General features: G+C 38.4%; 2 protein-coding genes across 3 annotated transcripts in view; one reads left to right on the top strand and one right to left on the bottom strand.

The window, feature by feature from the left end:
• The window catches only part of LOC127652895 (gastrula zinc finger protein XlCGF8.2DB-like), a 228,421-nt gene that overhangs the window by 132,590 nt on the left and 75,452 nt on the right, over positions 1-20,379 (top strand). The window lies entirely within an intron of this gene.
• On the bottom strand, positions 3,048-20,191 carry timp2b (TIMP metallopeptidase inhibitor 2b). Its single transcript, XM_052139349.1, has 5 exons — positions 19,830-20,191; positions 9,138-9,238; positions 6,677-6,785; positions 6,454-6,578; positions 3,048-4,701 (listed from the first exon to the last, which is right to left on the bottom strand). Exons 1-5 carry the CDS (start codon positions 19,957-19,959, stop codon positions 4,504-4,506), a joined length of 663 nt encoding a protein of 220 aa, XP_051995309.1. The 5' UTR covers positions 19,960-20,191; the 3' UTR covers positions 3,048-4,503.

Consider the following 20,379-nt stretch of genomic DNA (forward strand, 5'->3'; position numbering starts at 1 on the left):
GTCTGCCTCTGATCCGCCCGGAGAGGCGTGGCTGTCGTCCAATAGAGGGTGGAGGAGTGGCCGAGGAACAAGCTGTGGCGTATCGGAGAACTGGCGAGTAAGAGTTTTTTTTTTCATCTCTTTCTCCTCTCTCTCTCTCACTGCCTCTTTGCTTTGGCCTTTTCCCTCTCTTTTAAATTTTACAGTGTTTTTTGGGGGGGTACTTCCTGTAGTTTAATTATTTCTGTTTCCCTCCCCTTGTCCCCTCCCTCGTCCGGGTAGACGGGGATGACCTGCCAGCAGACAGGGTTTAGGGCACGCCCTCCCCAGGGAAAGAGGCGGGGGATGTACGTCATGCTGGGGGCTACCCAGCCTGAGAGAACGAGGGAGGAATGTGGCAGGGCGGAGGGCGGGGCCGGGTCGTGATCCTACACACCCGGTCCCGTATTAGGCTAATCAAGCCTCCCGGGAGGGATAAAGGTCGACTGCAGAGGATCGTGCGGGAGAGAGAGGTAGTTTACGGACATGTCCGTCATATGTGTGTGTTTGTCTTTTGTTTCAGTTTATTATTAAAATATTATTTATGTAGGAAAGCCGGTTCTCGCCTCCTCCTTTCCATTGATCACTTTACAGTCACTATTATTCAAATTCACCGCATTGTTGACTGCTGTTTGGTCAGCAGATGTAAACATCAAAGACCAGGTTTACACTGACCTTTCCCATGGTTGGTTTTCCTACCAGCTCTGCCAGCTGGAGATGAAGGCACTCCAAGCCCAAACTGATTTGAGTCACCTTTTTAGTGGGTATAAATGTTCTTTGCACCTTTGGGGGTGGCTGTATAAAAGGCTCCAGAAAGAGAGACTTTTATTATAGGACTAGTTGTAAAACAGTTAAAGGTTGGGCAAGGAGGAGGCGAGAACCGGCTTGTCAACATAAATAATAATTTAATAAGAAACTTAAAACACAACATAAACAAACACACATGCGGACATGCCCGTAATTCTCTCTCTCTCGAACAATCATCACCGGCCGCCTTTATACCTCGCGCGCCTCATCAGGCCGATTGGGGACCGGGCGCGCGATATCCTGGCCCCGCCCCCCTCCGCTCCACACTCCTCCCGCCGTTATCTCAGGGCGGGGTGCCACCGGCATGACGTACACCCCCCCTATCCCTGGGGCGGGGTGTATCTCGCATCCCGCGTGGTCATCCCCGCCTTCCTCGCCCTGGGAGGAGACAGGAGGGGAAAAACAACAACAAAATAGGCGAGGGAAAAGGCCAACACGGTGCGAAAGGGAGAGAGAGAGGAGAGAGAGAAAAAGCTCACTCACCGGTTCTCTGATGTACCATCGCGTGGTCCTTGAACACTCCTCCACACTCAGGCGGACGACAGCCGCTCCACCCCAGGCGAACCGAGTGAAACCGTTGACCCCAGCAGGCAGAAGCGCCTCCGCTTTTCTGGCAGCAAATGGGGACACTCCTCCGCCCCTGGCAGCGGCTCTACCGCTCGGGCGGTCGGAGAGTTTCTTCCCTCCTCCCTCGTGGACGGCGGTCTTCCTCGACCCCTCCGCGTCTCTGGGGACGGCAGGGCACTCCTCCGCCCCCGGCAGCGGCTCCCTCGCTCCAGGCGGTCGGGGTATCCAGTCCCAACTTGCCCCGCGGACGACGGCCGTACCCCGCATCCGGGCGGTCGGGCTACTCCATCACCCGGCAGATGGCAGTGGCGCTCCCCTGTGTGGATGGCAGTGTCGAGGACTCTGCGACGGCCATCCCTCCTCCTTCCCGGCTTTCGGCACCAATGTAAAACAGTTAAAGGATGGGCAAGGAGGAGGCGAGAACTGGCTTGTCAATATAAATCATAATTTAATGAAAACTCAAACCAAAAACACATAAACAAACACACATGACGGACATGCCCGTAATTCTCTCTCTCTCGAACAATCGTCACCGGCCGCCTTTATCCCTCGCGTGCCTCATCAGGCCGATTGGGGACCGGGCGCGCGATATTCTGACCCGGCCCCGCCCCCCTCCGCTCCACACTAGTATTTTGATAGCTCCTTATTCATGTTGTAGTTCCTGTCACTGACTAATAGGTGTCAGTTTTGAGCTGAGTTTGCTGTGTGAGTAGCTTTGTAACATGAGAGTTTTGCTGTGTTGTTTGGAGAGTTAAATAATATGTAATATACTATGTAATCTGGACGTGTGTTGGTGTTTTATTGGATGCCAAGAGCAAGGAATTGACCATAAAACTATATCAATACACTTGGAAATTGAAACTCCTGCCTCCTCATTATTTGTGCAATGACTGATACAGGGGTGCTTTCTGTTTAATCTAACTGTCAGCTCAGAGTCAGTGCCTGGCAGTCCTTTACCTCTCCAACAACTACTTAGAATAATAATTACAAATTTATATAAAAGTATCCTTGCAGTGATTTGGTCACAATGACCTTTAATAAAAAAGGTTTGATCCAGGTAAAATTAACTGTGGTTTTAGTATATTAATACTGTAGTAACATTTGTCGGAAGCCATTAATGCAATTTACCATGGGGTTACTACAGTAATGTTAATAAAGTAACAATGTTTAATTGTGTGGTTATTATGATTTAACTACAAAATACCATGGCGATACTATGGTAACTGTAGTAAAACCATGGTTAATTTTTGTAAGGGAAGATTAGGGTCAGGTTTATGGATAGAGGTTGGTGTAGGGCGTCTGTGGGACTCTAAATAAACACAATAAACATATTGCAGTGATGCCACTAAACTGTAATTAGTTCTTAATTAAGGATGTAAATAGCACTTAACACTATATGCACTTAATGCAAAGAAGATGCTTTTGGTTGCTATTTACACTTAGTGCAAATAAACTTTTTTTTTAGTTTCAAGGTGAATCATTATACAAGATAATAATACATATTTTTTTATGACTTTGTAAAATGGTCATTATTCTTAAATTAGCATTGCAAAATGTGGGGAAAAGTTCTTTTTCTCTACATAAAAAGCATGAACAAGGTACATATGGCAGTGAACACAGCTAAAGATTACTGAACAGATATTCAACAATCATGGTTGAGTGGACATCTCTGTTCCTTTATTCATGAATACCATAACAGTTAGAGCAAAAGGAGTAGTAGACTATAAAAGGCATGCATGGCTATCTCTCAACAAATCATCCCAAGTGGTTCCAGCACTGGAAATCTCAAACTATACTTCAAAAATGTTCTCATTTTAAACACAAGGGGAAAATAACACAATTGTACAAAAATATCATGGAAAGAAACATTTTCTCAACCAGAGATGAGGCTTTATATTTGATACCTTAATGAATGCAATGTGCTGTGAGGTTATATGAAATATAAAATAAATGCCTTCCCACCCCAATTTAACCAATACTTTATCACAGTCAACTTAAAAGAAAGAAAAATGTAACATTGAAGAAAAAACATTGAATTTGCTTTTTAACAAATTCAGAGTGGAATAATTTTGATATAAATTACAAAATCCTGTATACAGTATATCCTGTATACTGTAGATCTATGTATGTTGCTATATGCACAGTACTGTAGAGTATGCAATTTGCGCATTCCTTGCACACCCATTTACCCAATTCATCTACCGATATTCTTCAACAAGGAACCATTTCTCTTTTTTGTTTAATTTTGGGAATTTTGAAGCCTGTCTTCAATGCATGCAAATCATATGCCCCATGTTTTTGATTATATTGCATGGTCACTCTAGTCTTTCTGCTTTGCATTGTAAGAAAAAACTAATTAAAAAGACAAAACACCAAACACTTATTTTGGGGTTTCACTGGGTCTGAATGAATCTGGATCTGATGTCATACCCAATTTCATCTTTATTAGAGAGCAAAATTAGCAAAAAATAACAAACAAGTGCTTTGGGGTTCTGAAAGTGCCGAAATGAATCTGATGTCATAAACATAATCATAATCATAATCATCATTCATCATCAAAGGTGAGTTTCACCTGAAACATTAACATGCAACCAAATGTATGAATCGTGCCATGTCTGGCTGAATCATATGATAATCACGTCAAGGTCATACTACACCCCAAAATCAAGAGATTTTGCTTTGTGACAGTTGAATGCATTTAAATGGCCAAATTCTCATTCTCGTAATGGACAATGATGATGCTTCACTTTTTAGCTTGTTTGTCATTATTCTCAATAGATTCTCATTATTGCAATACAAATTTCAGACTAAAATTAAATACCTATTTATTTAAATGACCTATCATAATTTTTTTACATGAAAAAGGATGAAATGATGATATAATAAATGGCTTTTTGTCCTAAAATGGACCTAAAAATAGGCTTGATGTTCTACAAAAATAAAATGATCAATATTATGTCTTTCTTTTGATTTTAGCTTGAAATATGACACGGAAATGACAGGTTTTGTGAGATTCACCAGTCTAGAATGTGTGTGAAGAATTAAGATGTGGGTTGGTTGCTTAAGGTATTGTGTGGTTGTTCTGAATTAATGATGACATTGGAGTTTAGTTTATGGATCCTCAATGTCCAGAAACTCTCTTTTAGGTGTGACGGCTCCACGGTACCAAGCACAGCTGCCATCATTCCTCTTAACACAGGTGTAGTACTGAGCCTGGTTACCCTGAACGGTGCCCTCCAACAACCAGTCAGTCCAAAGACACTCGGCAGGATCATTAATGGAACAGGGAAGTGATTGACACTGGATGATCTGCATAAAGACAAAGAAATGACAGAAGAGACAAGCTGTAAGAAGGTGCAGACAGAAGAGGCAGGGGTGTAAAAACTACAGGAAAAAACTTCTTAATTTCAGTCATAGGAACTGTGTAAAGATTACACTCAATTAAATTTAAAGTATGGCTAAAAACATACTTGAGTAAAGGGGTGTGCAGCAAAGCCATTATCTGTAGCTGTTGCAATGGCAAAATTATCTCTGCATCGGTTTTGGTATATAATCAGATTGGGGGGTTGTATGCTGAATACATACGAACACATTTCTAGAAGAATATCTTAGCTTTGTAGGTCCTTACAATGCAACTGAATGGGTACCAAACTTTTGACATTCAAAAAAGCACATAAACGCAGCGTCAACGTAATACATATGACTCCTGTGGTTAAATCTGTATCTTCAGAAGTGATATGATAGGTATGGATGAGAAATAATCAATATTTATTTTACTGCCCAGTAGGTGGCAATATACACGGAGAATGTGAATAGCCAAAACCAAAATTAGAACAATGTGAAATTGAAGATTAACAGTGAAGATCTGTTTCTCACCCACACCAATCACATCACTTCTGAAGATATGGATTTAACCACTGGAGTCATATGGATTACTTTTATGCTGCCTTTATGTGCTTTTTGGAGATGCAAATGTTTGGTACCCATTCACTTGCATTGTATGGACCTACAGAGCTGAGATATTCTTCTAGAAATCTTCGTTTGTGTTCTGCTGAATAAAGAAATTCATACACATCTACATAATGAGAGAATTTATATTTTTGGGTAAAATATTTCAAAAATTGGAAAAAGTGTTGGATATAATATCTTAGGTAATGTTCGTCTTGACAAGCTGAGATTTCTAGGGGTAACATGTGGTTTTGGGTACACGTGCAGCGCAAATCCTCTGTTGTTAGCTCTCTCAGAGCGGTTCACGTTAGAGGTCAGTTTTCATGTAGGATTTTGTGTTCAAGTTTTTAATCTATGAAAAAATATACAGTCCTCCCGAACTTGTTTCGCCCATGCGCTCTCACTCATACGCACAAACGGATGATTCAGGGGCCGTTCACACCAATAGTGTTTTTGCTTGTCTGCTCTATTTCTCCATTGTTTTCCTTTGTAAACATGCACTGGACGAATGTCCATACCTGCTGCACCACAGGAACGGCACATTTTTAGACACTGTGTCAAGTTAATATTACTTCAGGTCTCAAAGACAGACGTTGAGACACCTGCGCTCTGTTTCATTTGTTGCGCTACATCTCAATGGGTTTTCTCAATGTCCTGAATTTGTAAGGCTCAAACACTTACAAATACTGTAAACTGAAAAATATATCCTAAAACTGTTACACCTTCAGCAGCCACAGATTTAATAGTAGTTTGACACTTGAATATAGTTGTTAATATATCCAACCGATCATTGCTTTTGAATCAAGTACATCTTAATGATTGTAACTTAACTTATTATTATTAAGTTAAGATTGTAACTTAACTTATTACCATAATAGTGCTTTAAATAACTTATTATTATTAAGTTAAGATTGTAACTTAACTTATTACCATAATAGTGCTTTAAATAAAAGTCCAATTCAATGGAGCTTGATTTAATTTGTTAGCTCAGGAAGACATACAAAAATATATATTTTATAAAGTACTTGAGTTATTAGGCCTACAAATCCCCCAAATAACGTTAAGTGTATAGAAATGAAGCATAAAGTGGGAAAGCGATAGAAATAGTCATACCTTGCACTCGCAGCCCATCTGGAAGCGCTCCCCCAAGCTCTTTTTCTGAGTGAGACTGAGTGACTCCCAAGATTCAATGTAGTCACAAAGATTTACACGCAATGTGCCATTTGTATCCAGATTACCTGTACAGAGTAATGAGAATGAGTTCCTGCAGTACAGAGAAACAAATGTAGGAGCATTATATTTCCTGGACACTATTCTCCATTATAACTTTATTTACCTGTGATCAGATATTCCTTTTTGTCATTGCTTTTGAGATTAACCCCACACAAAGCTGAGGATGGGCCAGTAAAGAAGGCATCGATTTGTTGATTGGGGCCCTTATACATCTAGTGAAAGAAGACAAAAATGAGTATATTCTTGACTTCTGAGCCGTATATCATGGTAAACATATGGTGCGTTCATGTCATGTCTAAATAACCCCAATTACAAGTTTACAACTAGAATAGGAGTGGATGGTGATTAGATATTTGTAGGTCCAAAAAGCACAGATAGTCAGCATAAAAGTAATCCATCCTATCTCCAGCGGTGACATTAATGTCTTCTAAAGAGAAATGATCACTCTGTGTGTGAAAAAGAACAATATTTAAGCACTTTGTAACTATAAAATATTGCTTCCAGTCAGGCGTTGATGAATGGCGATCGAATGGATTACTTTTATGCTGAATATCTGTGCTTTTTGGACCTACAAATATCTAATCACAATCCCCTCCCATTCTAAGGACCTGCTGAGCCTGGATGTTTTTCTAGATGGCAGGAGGGTTAATGAGTTAATTATCAGAGAATTATCATTTTTGGGTGAACTATCCCTTTAAGCCACACTTCAGAATGTCTGAATGTCTGAATGTCATTGCATTAGAAACTGTACAAAATCTCAACAACATTTACAAACAAATGATGCTATTCTCAGAACAAACATCACTTTTATGAGCCATTTTTGCAATGACTTTTAACCAACGGTGTCAAGGTGATTTTTAGTCAATGTATGAATTCAGTTCACACAGGTGTCCTAGCAGAGTAACCACAGGTGGAGTTCAGCACATAAACCATGGACATGTTCCGCTGACATATGACAACCACATATCGTGACTGTTTCTTTTGGAACTGTATATATTGCTTTTTTTAAAACCTTAAAGGGGTCATGAAATGGCAAATACAATTTTCGTTGCTATTTAGACATATAAGAGGTAACTGTACTATAAAAACATAATGTAAATGTAATAATTCAAAACTTTCTCCCCTGTCTAAAAGAGCCTTTTATAATTGCCACCCAGCTGAAACCTCTCGTTTTGAAATCTGTCTGTACGTGACATCACAAAACATTACTCATTTGTATTTACACATTCCACAACACGCGTAATCGCACCCTTGGCCCCGCCCACTGGCGTGCAGTTCAAGTCAAGGTGGCAGGCCTTGTGTGGCTAACTATTCCTAACAGAACACCAAAGGGGACCCATCTGGACTATTTAGAATTATTTTGAAAATAAATATGAACTACACAGACTCTTTGACCACAGCCATGTATCTAGCTGCTTTTAAAAGATGCGGTGTCAAATTACAACTCTGAAAAGCCACTCTCTTTTATTTAGCTGCTCTGTCTTTTGTGGTTTTGAGCACAAATGCATCATGGATGCTTTCTTTCTCCCATCTGCACTATTTATAATTGTTGGTGTATGTAAACATACATTAGATGGATGTCTTTGACCACTTCGATGTGTTTCCGGCAATGTGCACCTACTTTGTGTGCATCATTTCATCGTGCTTTGAAGTATGATGTGTGCATTTTTTTGGCTCATATCAGCGTGTATTGCTTGTGAACTAGTCATAATATGATTCAAGCTTTGCTTGAGTCATATTGTTATTGAAGAATAGAGCAGTTAAAAACACTTGGACACAACCAAAAACAAGTAAACCGTTTCATTCACGAATATTTAAAAAATGACTGTTTGATCATTTATGATGCTGAGAGTTGTGACAGTTGTGCTTGAGATGAACAGTTTACTATATTCAGGTGCAATGTGTTGGATGTTGGTTATGTGTAAACCCTGAAATTGAGTTGTGTTTATAATGTTGAGGGGCTTGTTCATTCTCTTCCGATTGAGTTTGCTGAATATGAGGGGCTGTACAATGTTAGCCAATCATACCATTGGGTGTTTACGTTGAAGTTTTAAGGAGGTGCTTAGGCCAAAACCGAGCGCTTCAGACAGAGGGCCAAAAACAGGGTGAAAGATTATTGTATATTACTAAATTGTGACTTTTGGTGCAAAAAAAACTTTTAGAACATTATCATGGGACCTCAGAGAAAAAAATTAAATTACAAAAAATAGCACTTCATGACCCCTTTAAAAACATATTTTTCTGAGATGTTTTACCTGAAAAGTGTGCTTCTATATTACTTTACAATAAATGGCATTGGTTTGATGTTTTGGTCATCTAATGCAATGACATTCAAACATTTTAAGAGTAGCTTAACTGCACATGGATTCATTTTGGAATCATGAACTTTGGAATAGAAACAAACTCCAATGAGTTTGAACAGCTCGCAGCCATAATTGTGGTAATTCCGACACAACGTGAAAACAGATGTTTTGGGATCTGAACATTGGCTTCATGGGAAGAAAAATAAATCAGTGCTGGCTTGAAATCATTGGATAACAACATGAAGAATGTTCTCCACCAACCTTCATCTCTTTAATGTCATATTGGATCATCTTGATTGGGTTACCATAGTTGTCACTGCCAGTCACTATCTCCTGCTGTCCCATGACTTTGGCTCTGATGACTGAAAAGAAAAGACAAAAACACTTTTACATAAAAAAAAAAAGTAAAACACATAAAATAAGGAAGAAATTATGCGCGAAGAAGAGATTGCGCAGATCACAAATCAAATAAATGTTAACCCCTTTTTATAAACTATCAAATTTCCAGAAAAGATGCTCTCTCGACCATTCACAAATCATGCTGGATAACATGGACTCTATGTGAGCTTAATGCATGCTTCATTAAAGCAAACAGGGACATACCAAATGTTACAGTCGGAATTACTTCAGTTATGAGTTTCTAACATGTAACACACGTTCACATATTTGTACCTGTAGCACCTTTACAAAAGCCACAACTTCTCCCTCTTGAACATTTTGATGTCACGTAAAGACAACTAAAAAGCTCTGGCTTTAACCGTTAGTTATGTAACAATCTTTATTACCATTTTATATGTCATTTTATTATATCAAGTGTTACTTGATGCACTTTCTTTGTTCTTCAATATTTTGTGAGAAATTATAGCATTATATTCACAGTGGCCTGGACAGTTACACACTTACATTTTCACTAATGGTCTTAGACTTTTGGACCTCACTGTAGATGGGCAAAATCCTTTAGGAAAGGAGTAAGAGGTTTTTCGTATATGCAATTATGCTTGTATTCCGGTGTTGAGAGCTAGTCGTATGTATGGGGACACATGAGTGTTTGATTTGCAGAGGGCAGTGCAAGGAATGTGCTCCCAGTCTGATATTCAGGAAGCCAGTCAGCAATCTGACTGTAGCAGGCAGTTTGCACCCCACTCGCCCAGCCTCTATAATCTCCACCCTTACACTGCCTAATTCTCATACAGCTGCTGACATACAAATAACAAACTTCAGTTCAGCCTTATATAATTTTGTCATAATATCTCTCAATTCAGTTGAACAAAACAGACAATCAAGAAGTAAAAACTCTGAAGACATTTTAAGAAAATGTGTGGTTCTTTTCTATGCAAAACATGCTACCACTATGGGTGATCTGGGTGGTCACTAGGGCATTGCTAGGGGGTTGCTAGCAACACAATCACACAGGAAATCACAAGCTGCTTTCAAATGTTCATTTTCCCTGAAATCAACTACATTCAGAATAATAACTGACAAGAGGAATCCCCACAAGATAGTTTTGCATCAGTTCAAACGAGTTGACCTTCCCCTGTGGCGCAAGTTATATCCGAGACATGGGTTCTGGTACCACGGAAACCAAAAAGACACGACAGTTTCTTTGAGACACAGGTCACTCTGAGACATGAGTTTGTGTTCCATGGAAACCAGGAATTAATCACGTAATCACTCCAGGACAAAGGTTTGGGTCCTGTGGAAACCAGAAAGTAATAGCCCTCACTCTGAGACACAGGTCCTTGTCCCATGAAAACCAGGTATTAATCGTTTTCACTCTGAGACACGGGTTCGGCTCCCGTGGATACCAGGAAAAAACAGTGTTCACTCAAAGACATGGGTTTTGCTCCCATGGAAACCATGATGTAATTACGTTCACTCTGAGACATGGATTCGAAGCCCATAGAAAACAGGAAGTAATCATGTTCACTCTAAGCAACAGGTTCTGATCCTGTGGCAACTGGAAAGTAATCACATTCCCTCTTAGCCCTTTTCCACCAAAATGGTGATGGTTCTCATGCCAAGCCCGTGCTCGGCTGGTTCAATCGCAAACTGGACTCGCTTTTCCACTGATTGCAAACCGAACAGTGACGTAACAGGTTACTTGGTTACTTGGTAGTGTGACAACCTCACCTCCCAAAACAAACATGCCAGGTTACAGTGTTTATTTACAGCTTTTACTCCTGTTTTTGAGGACATATTTAAACATACAGAGAAATAGGGGGCCTGAGTTGTTCAGCGAGACTACCACTCCTGGAGTTGTGAGTTAAAATCTAGGGCATGCTGAGTGACTCCAGCCAGGTCTCCTAAGCAACCAAATTGGCCCGGTTGCTAGGGAGGGTAGATTTACATGTGGTAACCTCCTCATGGTCACGATTAGTGGTTCTCGCTCTCAATTGGGCAAGTGGTAAGTTGTGCGTGGATCGAGGAGGGTAGCATGAGCCTCCATATGCTGGGAGTCTTCACGATATCTGAGACACGGGTCAAGAGTCAAGAGTGTCTGAGTTGTCTTGCAAAAGAGACCGCAAGCCTCTATGATGTCCTGGTCTACAGAAATGGCTAAGGTCCCTTCTTCAATGCAAGTTTATGGGATTTTCCCCCAGTTTTATCATCCGCCAGGCAAAAATCGTAAGTAAGATCACTTTAAAAAAGCAATAGCAACGTGATTTGGGAAAATCATACATTTCCATAGCACAGATGGTGGAGGACAAGTTATGTGCCGAAATGTAACACTAGGGGAAGCTCAGATGGAGCGTTTGACACATGGGACTGCAAAAGGTCAGTTTAAAAGGTGTGTACCACAGAGGAAAGAGGCGGTCACAGAGAGAGATGGCCATTTAAAACATATATTTTTTACAATGTACCATTAAATATTGAAAATTCTTTCCAGGCTCGCTTTTTAGCCTGACTAGACCTGTTATTAAATAACCATCTGATCGCAGTTATTTGAGACAACTGCAATTATTGGCCATTCAAATTCGAATCACATTTTAATGTCCAAATAAGGGAATTTTAAGCTAATATACACTATTAATTCCATGAATGGCGCTTGAATGTCATTCAGTTGAACTTGGAGTCCGAGCATCACCGAGCCACACCGCAGAGGTCAACATGTTCCTGTCCTGAAGAGCACATGAAGTGCCCTGATGCACGCACTGTCAGCAGCGTTTTGTTTGTACAAATACAAACAAACATGTATAAACTTTGATAGGGAATGCAGTGCTCTACGATTTCACTTGAAACAATTGTGCAATGGCAAATGTTCCTGGTTCATGCACGCAGTGCTAATGACACACAGTGAAAAAGAGGAGGAGATGCATGCTTTATTTCTGTGGAGTGATAAAATGATGAAAGAAAATCTCAGAGGTTTTGCATGATAAGAAATAAGGGCTCATGGATGTCCCATATTTGAAGTATGTAGAAATATTTTTATATTTAAAACATAATTTCTTATGTCATTAAAAAGTTTTTAAAGCCTTAAAAGGAAATCACAATGATCTGTTTGACAAGTAATCATCAGCCAAATATATTAATTGTGACAGCCCTTATCAACCCTAATCAGAGAAAGATAATAGAGGACAGGGAATAAATACACTGCTTATTTGAGTTTGTCTGCCATGTTTTTTCGATTCACAACTATTCCCACCTATCTGAGATTCTCATTGGCCAATGGATGCCTACACCAAAGTGCGTTGCAGCAAAAGTTGAGATCCCCTTGCGTTTTCCCTCTCCGTCCTTATGACGCTTCATCCCCTTTGAAATCAATGCATCTCTGACTCACTCTCTGACAGGAAAGCAGACATCAAATGTCCAGCATACATGAGAACTCCTTTCACATGGTTTAGAAAGCATCCCATTATGCACCTAGACAAAGTTAAAACTGGTCACTAAATAATTCAGATACTTCCATTATTCCAAATTGCAGAAAATAGTAATAATAGAATGTGTAGGTGTGTCCAAACTTTTGACTGACCAGTAACTTAGTGGTCTGTGTTCTAATTAAACACTTCTCCTCTGGGATTTGAATTTTCAGAGAGACCATACATAACCTCCGGCCTCCACATATTCATACCAAACACAGAGCGCCTTTTCTATCGGCCACACACTCAGATGCCAAATACAGCCACAGGATCCCAATCTTAAGTCAGGCATGCCTTTCTCATCAGGAACTACACACAGAGAGCTGTGATGGTTTAATCACAGCCTCACACATTCATTCCACACTGCGGGTGCTGTTTTCAGCTCCAGGTATGTGAGGGGAAGAGGGAGCCCTCCACATGAATCATTGATGGATTATGCAGGTCAATTGAAATGCTGTGGACTCTACAGGCCTGACTTAATGCATAGCTCTAAATAACTACAGGAGGAACAATTCAAAGAGAACATGAAATAAACCTAATTTTTACATTATATACAAGAACATGCGAGTTGTGCTTGCCCATGCAAAACTTGCTGCCTTGAGGCTAAGGTCTCATGAAAAATCTCTAAAATATTCTGGTCGCTAGATGAAGCTCAGGTCCCTCTTTCAATGAGTGCATTTACATGCACGATCTTACCATGATTATGCATAATAAGCCAACAACGTTTAAGGGCATGCAAATGCCATAAATGGTTTTCTTTTATCAGGATAAGGTCATAAAAAGTTTAAGCAAATAACGATCAACACAGGTCGATTTTTGCCCATTTCAAGTTGCAACCTTTACCAGTCTTGTTAACGGCTTATCCAATGTGCGCAAGTGTGTGTATATCTGTGTACACTTTACTGTCAAAACCAGAGAATAATTGAATTTCATGTAAGCTACGTTTTCTTGCATTGCCTGATTTTTTGAATAAGCTGATTTTTGGTAGTTATCAGCATACTGGTGTACATGTAAATTCACTCATTATAAGTCCAAAAGAAAGTACATGAAAGTCTGATCACTTCACATTCAAATCACTATTGCTTATTACCATTGCTATGTATAAGCAATAGTAATATTGATGCTTGTCTTAACACCTCTACCGAAGAGTCATGGACCATGAGTAATCTAGAGATGGACAAATCTGTAAAAGATAATGGTGATACTGTATATCTTATATAGTCAAAATATAAAAAATGCACATGGGCATGACAGAAGTACAGCCTTAGCTTGCAAGTTTGACTTTTGCTTTAAATTCTGTGCAGGAATTAGTAATTGGCTCTCCAAAAGAAGCTTTAAAACCAAAGTGGAAAAAGCATCGTTGGTCAATGAGCTCACATTGAACTGGCAGACTCCAACAGTTCCCATCTAACCCATAAAAATTACTTTTGTTGGTGTAACCTAATTTGTCAAGTAAATGTAGTCAGATTTAATTATATTTTTGAATCAAATAAAACCAGTTAAATTAGACTTTACAACAGAAGCAAATTTTTTTGTTACCCAACTCATTTTTTTTACAGTGCCGTGTGGATAGCTTCAGTGATTACAATAGCAGCATTCTATTTTTCTTTGTTGCTCGCTTGGTGTTTATAATTTATTCAAAAATTATTACATTTTTAGTTCACCCAAAAATGAAAATTCAGTCATTGTTTACTCATTGTTTTCTCCTGTGTTGTTAGAAGTCTATATGACTTTCTTTCATTTTCTTAACACAAAGGGAGAAATTGTGAACATATTTTGTGCTCAGTGATGTCATAGAATGGCAGTTTATAGTGACCACCACTTCGAGCTTCAAAAGGAAACAAAAGTATAATTCAGAAGTCTGATAAATGATTTCATGAGACTCATGATTGTTATAAAAGTATAAGATAAGATTTGGTGGGAAACAAACTGAAATCTAATGTAAATGTACACTCCACCATTGATCTCCTGTGAACGTTCATGATGTTCCCTTGTGACATTCAAGCAAAAACTTGTTTTGTTTATCTAAAAACATGTCCCTCACAGCGATAGCAGCAACAGAACACAACACAGCTGCACACAAAACAGAGAATAGAACTTACTAAACATGTCTGAAAAGTTTGTAGCTGAAGAATTGATGTGTTTCTATGCCCAGCCTTATTTTTTAAATTTTTTGGACCTGTGCCAGTTCAAAGTGGACGAAGTTACCCACGCAATGCCAAAAATAGAAAACAAGCGATCGATAGAATGTCGCTTATCACTGCTGGTTAGGACAAACACTCTGAATCAGAATCAGAATCAGAATCAGCTTTATTGCCAAGTATGCTTACACATACAAGGAATTTGTCTAGGTGACAGGAGCTTCCAGTCGACAACAATACAAACAATACCAAAAAAAAACAGCAGCAAGGCATAGGTAATTAAAAACAAAAAAGAACACAAAATAAATAATTATACATATACGTACATAAACTCACCTTCATACATACCCACATACACACACGTAGTGCAAACAGTTCCCATCACTCTATTGATTACTATAGAAAATATACCTTTTATCATGTGTTGTTTGCCGTCAGGTTAGGACCAAGTCAGATATCATAGATGGTCTGCTGTTGCGAACCATAATGGGAGCAGCCGAAAGAAGAAGATGTTTATCATCAGGTTAGGACATGGTGTGACTGTGCCTGCCTGTAGCCTCCTCTATATTTCTGTTTGATTTATGAGTACTGCGAAAAATAAGGCTGGGCATAGAAACGAATCAATTCTTCGACTTCAAACTCTTCAGATATGTTTAGTATGTTCTGTTCTCTGTTTTGTGTGCAGCTGTGTTGTATTCTGTTGTCACTTTCACTGTAGAGGACCTGTTTTTAGATAAACAAAACAAGTTTATTCAGGGCGCTGCATGAACTGTTACTCTCATGCCCTATCATGAACAGAAAATCAACGGTCAGTGAACATTTTCACTAAATAATAGATTCGATTTTGGTTTGTTTCTCACCAAACCTTAGCGTATGCTTTCATAACAATCATAAGTCTCCGAATAATTTCTTAGACTTTTGAATATACTTTTGTATTTTTTTGAAGCTTGATGAGGTGGACACTATAAACTGTCAATGTACGACATCACTGAGCACAACAGTTTCTCCCTTTGTGTTCAAAAAAAGAAAGAAAGTCATATAGGGTTATAACAACACTGAGGTGAGTAAACAATGACTGCATTTTCATTTTTTGGAGAACTATCCCTTTAAATATTTTGATAGATATTCTGCTAAGGAGGAATGTGAAGTTGACCACTTTAGACATTTAGGCACTTTATTTACATAATAGCAACAAATGAATTAAGGATGTTTTTGAAATGTAGCCTACACTGAGAAAACAAAGTGTTAACATAAATATGTGCTTCATGTGGTAACATCTAAATGAACTGATTTGATGTCTGAATCGACATCATTACATTAAGTTACAACAAATCAGATCAAGTTGAAATATATCTTTAAGGTAACAATTACAGGCAACCATATGGTGTACATGTAAATTAAACATATTGAAATTAATACATTATCAATTGTAAACAATTATGCATTTGTCATAATCATGCAGCCCTAATGGTTTCCTAATCTGTTTGCAGGACACTGATCAATTTGTGGTGTCCTTCACTATGATGGTCTCTATTTCCGACAAGTCAATTAGTCCTTCATCAACATATGCCATATTATATGGCCCTTCTTTATCACTGCACATGTATTAAATATTAAATTACAAAACCATTACACTCAAAAAAATAGCTCTTTGGCTGAACTTGATTCAATCATGTACAGTGTTTGAAATAAGTCTTCTTATTTTAAAATATCTTTGTAATCTCAACACAAACACTTTGTGTCAAAAGAACCTGGTTAAATTGGTTCAACCCAACAAAATTATTTGTGTTTATGTAACTTAAGTAAAGCTCTTTTATTTCTTTATGTACTAACTAGTGAAAGTGAATGTTAGCATGCTAAATACATGCTAGTCAGAAGCACTACAGAGTGTAGTTTAACAACTATGATATGATTAGAACAGCATTTTCTCAACAAAGTGGCCAATCAAAGTGTGACATCTACCTGTCCTCATCGTTAGCTCAAGCTCCACTCTTCATCATAACGGTAACCCCCAAAACTCCAACATAACAGAAACTCTTCTAAATCTCAACATAACAAACATGAAACAGTAACAAGAATCTCCAATTATATTCATCTTGCACAAAAACACATAAAATATCACTTAATTTTAATGTTTACTCTCCCTATCGAGTCCCATGCAAAGCATGCTGGGAAATGGAAATCCCCTGTTCAGTTTCAGCAATGCTACATGAACACCACAAAAGGTATTAATGTAGTCTCAACTCAAATGGATTAAGTAAACTTCCATTTTTCACAGTTAAATGGAGAGAGCGCAATGAAACCAAGTTGTGACAAAATGTTCTTGAATAGTGTTGATGTAGTTCATTTTAATTAAGTAAATAGAAAAGAAGCAAAAATCATTTTTTGAGTGTAGGCCGAAGTATTGTGTGTTTCAAACACACAGCCAATGTCATGCTGATGCATACAAGTTTGTGGCTGGCAATTCTTGTGGTGGGGACCAGATGTTGTATTCAATGGGTCACTGAATGTATGGGTGAGCAGTGACTGTGGCTGACCTCAGTGACCCTGGCCTCAACATCCTAAGTCATGTAATGACTGTTTAACTAACGTCAAAAGAAACCCACGATATGTTGCTAACATGTGGCAATACTTTCTCAATGTTTGAAAGTTGTAATCGGTCTGTTGAAAGAGGATTTAATCACAGGGCTGCAACAACGAACAATGGAAAATGCATAGATCATGTAATGGTGGGTTACAGTAGGGGCACTAAAGGTCAGAGGGTCTGTGGCATGACAGGTTACACACAATGACAAAATAAAACTAAATTTAGTCGTGAGAATCTCTCCCATCTCTTCAACAATAAAACAACTTTCCATTCATCAGTCTTTCTATATTATACTTCAAGGTTTTTGGTCCCTATGCATGGCAAGGAAAACACGTATACATGTATTATTCATAGTGCTCAATATTCAGAGTTGCAGAGACAAACAACATCATTAGATTTTGATAATCTGATTATCATTTTTTAGAGAAGTAGTTAGTAATTTGTAGTGGATCACTTTTTTAGTCACTTACCCAACACTGGTTAAATTGAGGTTGATACAAAACATTCTGTACAGTGTAAGCAACAACTGCTGAGTAGCATATATAGTCGCTAATTCAAAGTAAATAGCTGGTCTTACATGCTTTTGAAAAGACAGTTATGGATCAAACACTGATATACTCTACAAGCAAAATGTATTTCACAGAAGTTATTTATTTATTTATTTATTTATCTTACTTGTATTAGCCATTGTTGCTGTCCATTTTTATTTCTACATGGATTATGATCTTTTCTAAAGAAATTAGTCAGATGCTGTATATCATATGATATTAGTCCTACACTGGCAGCCAAAAGTTTGGAATTATGTCGAAGGAAATGGGTACTTTAATTCACCAATGTGGCATTCAACTGATCACAAATTACAGTCAGGACATTACTGATGTAAAAAACACCATCACTATTTAAGTCATTTTTGATCAAATCTAGACAGCAGCATCACTCCAACACCTTATCCTTGAGTAATCATGCTAGATTGATCATTTGATACTAGAAAATCACTTGTCATTATATCAAACACAACTGAAAGCTGTTTGGTTCATTAAATGAAGCTTAACGCTGTCTTTGTGTTTGTTTTTGAGTTGCCACAGTATGCAAGAGACTGGCATGTCTTAAGGTCAATATTAGGTCAAAAATGCCAAAGTCATTGTCAGTCAATCATTGTTTTGAGGAATAAAGGCTACACAATGCTTGAAATTGACAAAAAACTGAAGATTTAATTCAAAGGTGTACATTACAGTCTTCAAAGACAAAGCACAACTGTCTCTAACAAGGACAGAAAGAGATGTGGAAGACCAGATGTACATCAGAGTCTCTAGTTTGAGAAATAGATGCCTCACATGTCCTCAGCTGACAGCTTCATTGAATTCTACCCGCTCAACACCAGTTTCATGTACAACAGTAAAGAGAAGACTCAGGGGTGCAGGACTTATGGGAAGAATTGCAAAGAAAAAGCGGCAAAGAAACAGACATTAGACAACAGATAATTGGAAAAGAGTGTTATGGATCTTAACCCCATTGAGCTTTTGTGGGATCAGCTAGACTGTAAGGTGCGTGAGAAGTGCCCGACTTGACAGTCACATCTATGGCAAGTGCTACAGGAAGTGTGGGGTGGAAGGTCACCTGAGTATCTGGACAAACTGACAGCTAGAATGACAAGAATCTGTAAAGCTGTCATTGCTGCACATGGAGGATTTTTTGATGAGAAATCTTTGAAGTAGTTTAAGAAGTCCTGAATTTTTTTACTAATTGCAATAGTAATTTTTCACGTTATTAATGTCCTGACTATACATTGTGATCAGATGAATGCCACTTTGGTGAATAAAAGTACCAATTTCTTTCCATAAGAGCAAAATCTGTACATTTAATCCAAACATTTGGCCGTCAGTGTGTGTCTATCATACAGAAATCTGATATATGTCCATATTTGTTCATACTCAAATTCCACTAGTATCTGGGAAAACATTTGTTACATATATAACATTTTTGTAGTAGTTTGAAATATATGTTGCATATATGTAGAAGTACATACATTTAAATATCAGTGACCATATATATTTTAAATGTGTTTTGCATATATTGCTCTATTTCATTCAAGTGAATCGTCTTTGAGGGGTGCAGGATTAATCATAATGCGCCCCAATGTAAAATGCGGAACATTTAGGCAAATATTGCGCATTTTTAAAGGAATTTAGGATAGATCTTTAAAACGTATCTTTTTAAAATTATTTTTGAAATGTAGGTAGGCCTAAATGGTATAATAGCAATGCTTTTCGCACACGTATAAAGTGATTTCAACGGCAAACAAGTACAGTAATGTAATGCTGACATGGTCAAATATGGATATGAAATAGTTAAATGTCTGGAAACTTACCGACATCCGCATTGCAATACGCCTGCTGAGGATGTGCGGGCGAACAGCTGCAGGCTTCAGCAAACTCTCGGGCTCCGCATATCACGAACAGCAGCAGCAGATGAACACTGTACGACCGCATCATCTTCATCAATCACTGTGTAGACTTTAAACGACTGTCAAAAATAAACGCGTGAATTTCCCAAATCAAGTTGCTTCCAAATACAAGTCTATTTTGAAAAGCTATCTGACTCCACACAACAACAACACAAAGGTTAGATAAAAAAAACTGACAAAAGTGAGAGAGCTAACGTGGTGAAAATGTTCTAATGTCAATGTATACAGATCGAATCCTCTGTCCCGAGTGCAGGGCAGTCTGAATGGCTCTGTGTTTTATTGACGTCTGAGCTCCTCCCATTTGTAGTTTTGACTCATGTCCTCATAGGCTTAATGATATTTAGTCTTTTTTTTTTTTTTTTTACTTTAGCAGATTACAAAATGACTAATTCTGATTTTATGCAAGGAAACTATAGCCTATGTTGGGAAATACTGAGTTACTGAATAATTGTTC

This window comes from Xyrauchen texanus, chromosome 12, assembly GCF_025860055.1.
Source record: "Xyrauchen texanus isolate HMW12.3.18 chromosome 12, RBS_HiC_50CHRs, whole genome shotgun sequence".
In the NCBI taxonomy this organism is placed as follows: domain Eukaryota; kingdom Metazoa; phylum Chordata; class Actinopteri; order Cypriniformes; family Catostomidae; genus Xyrauchen; species Xyrauchen texanus.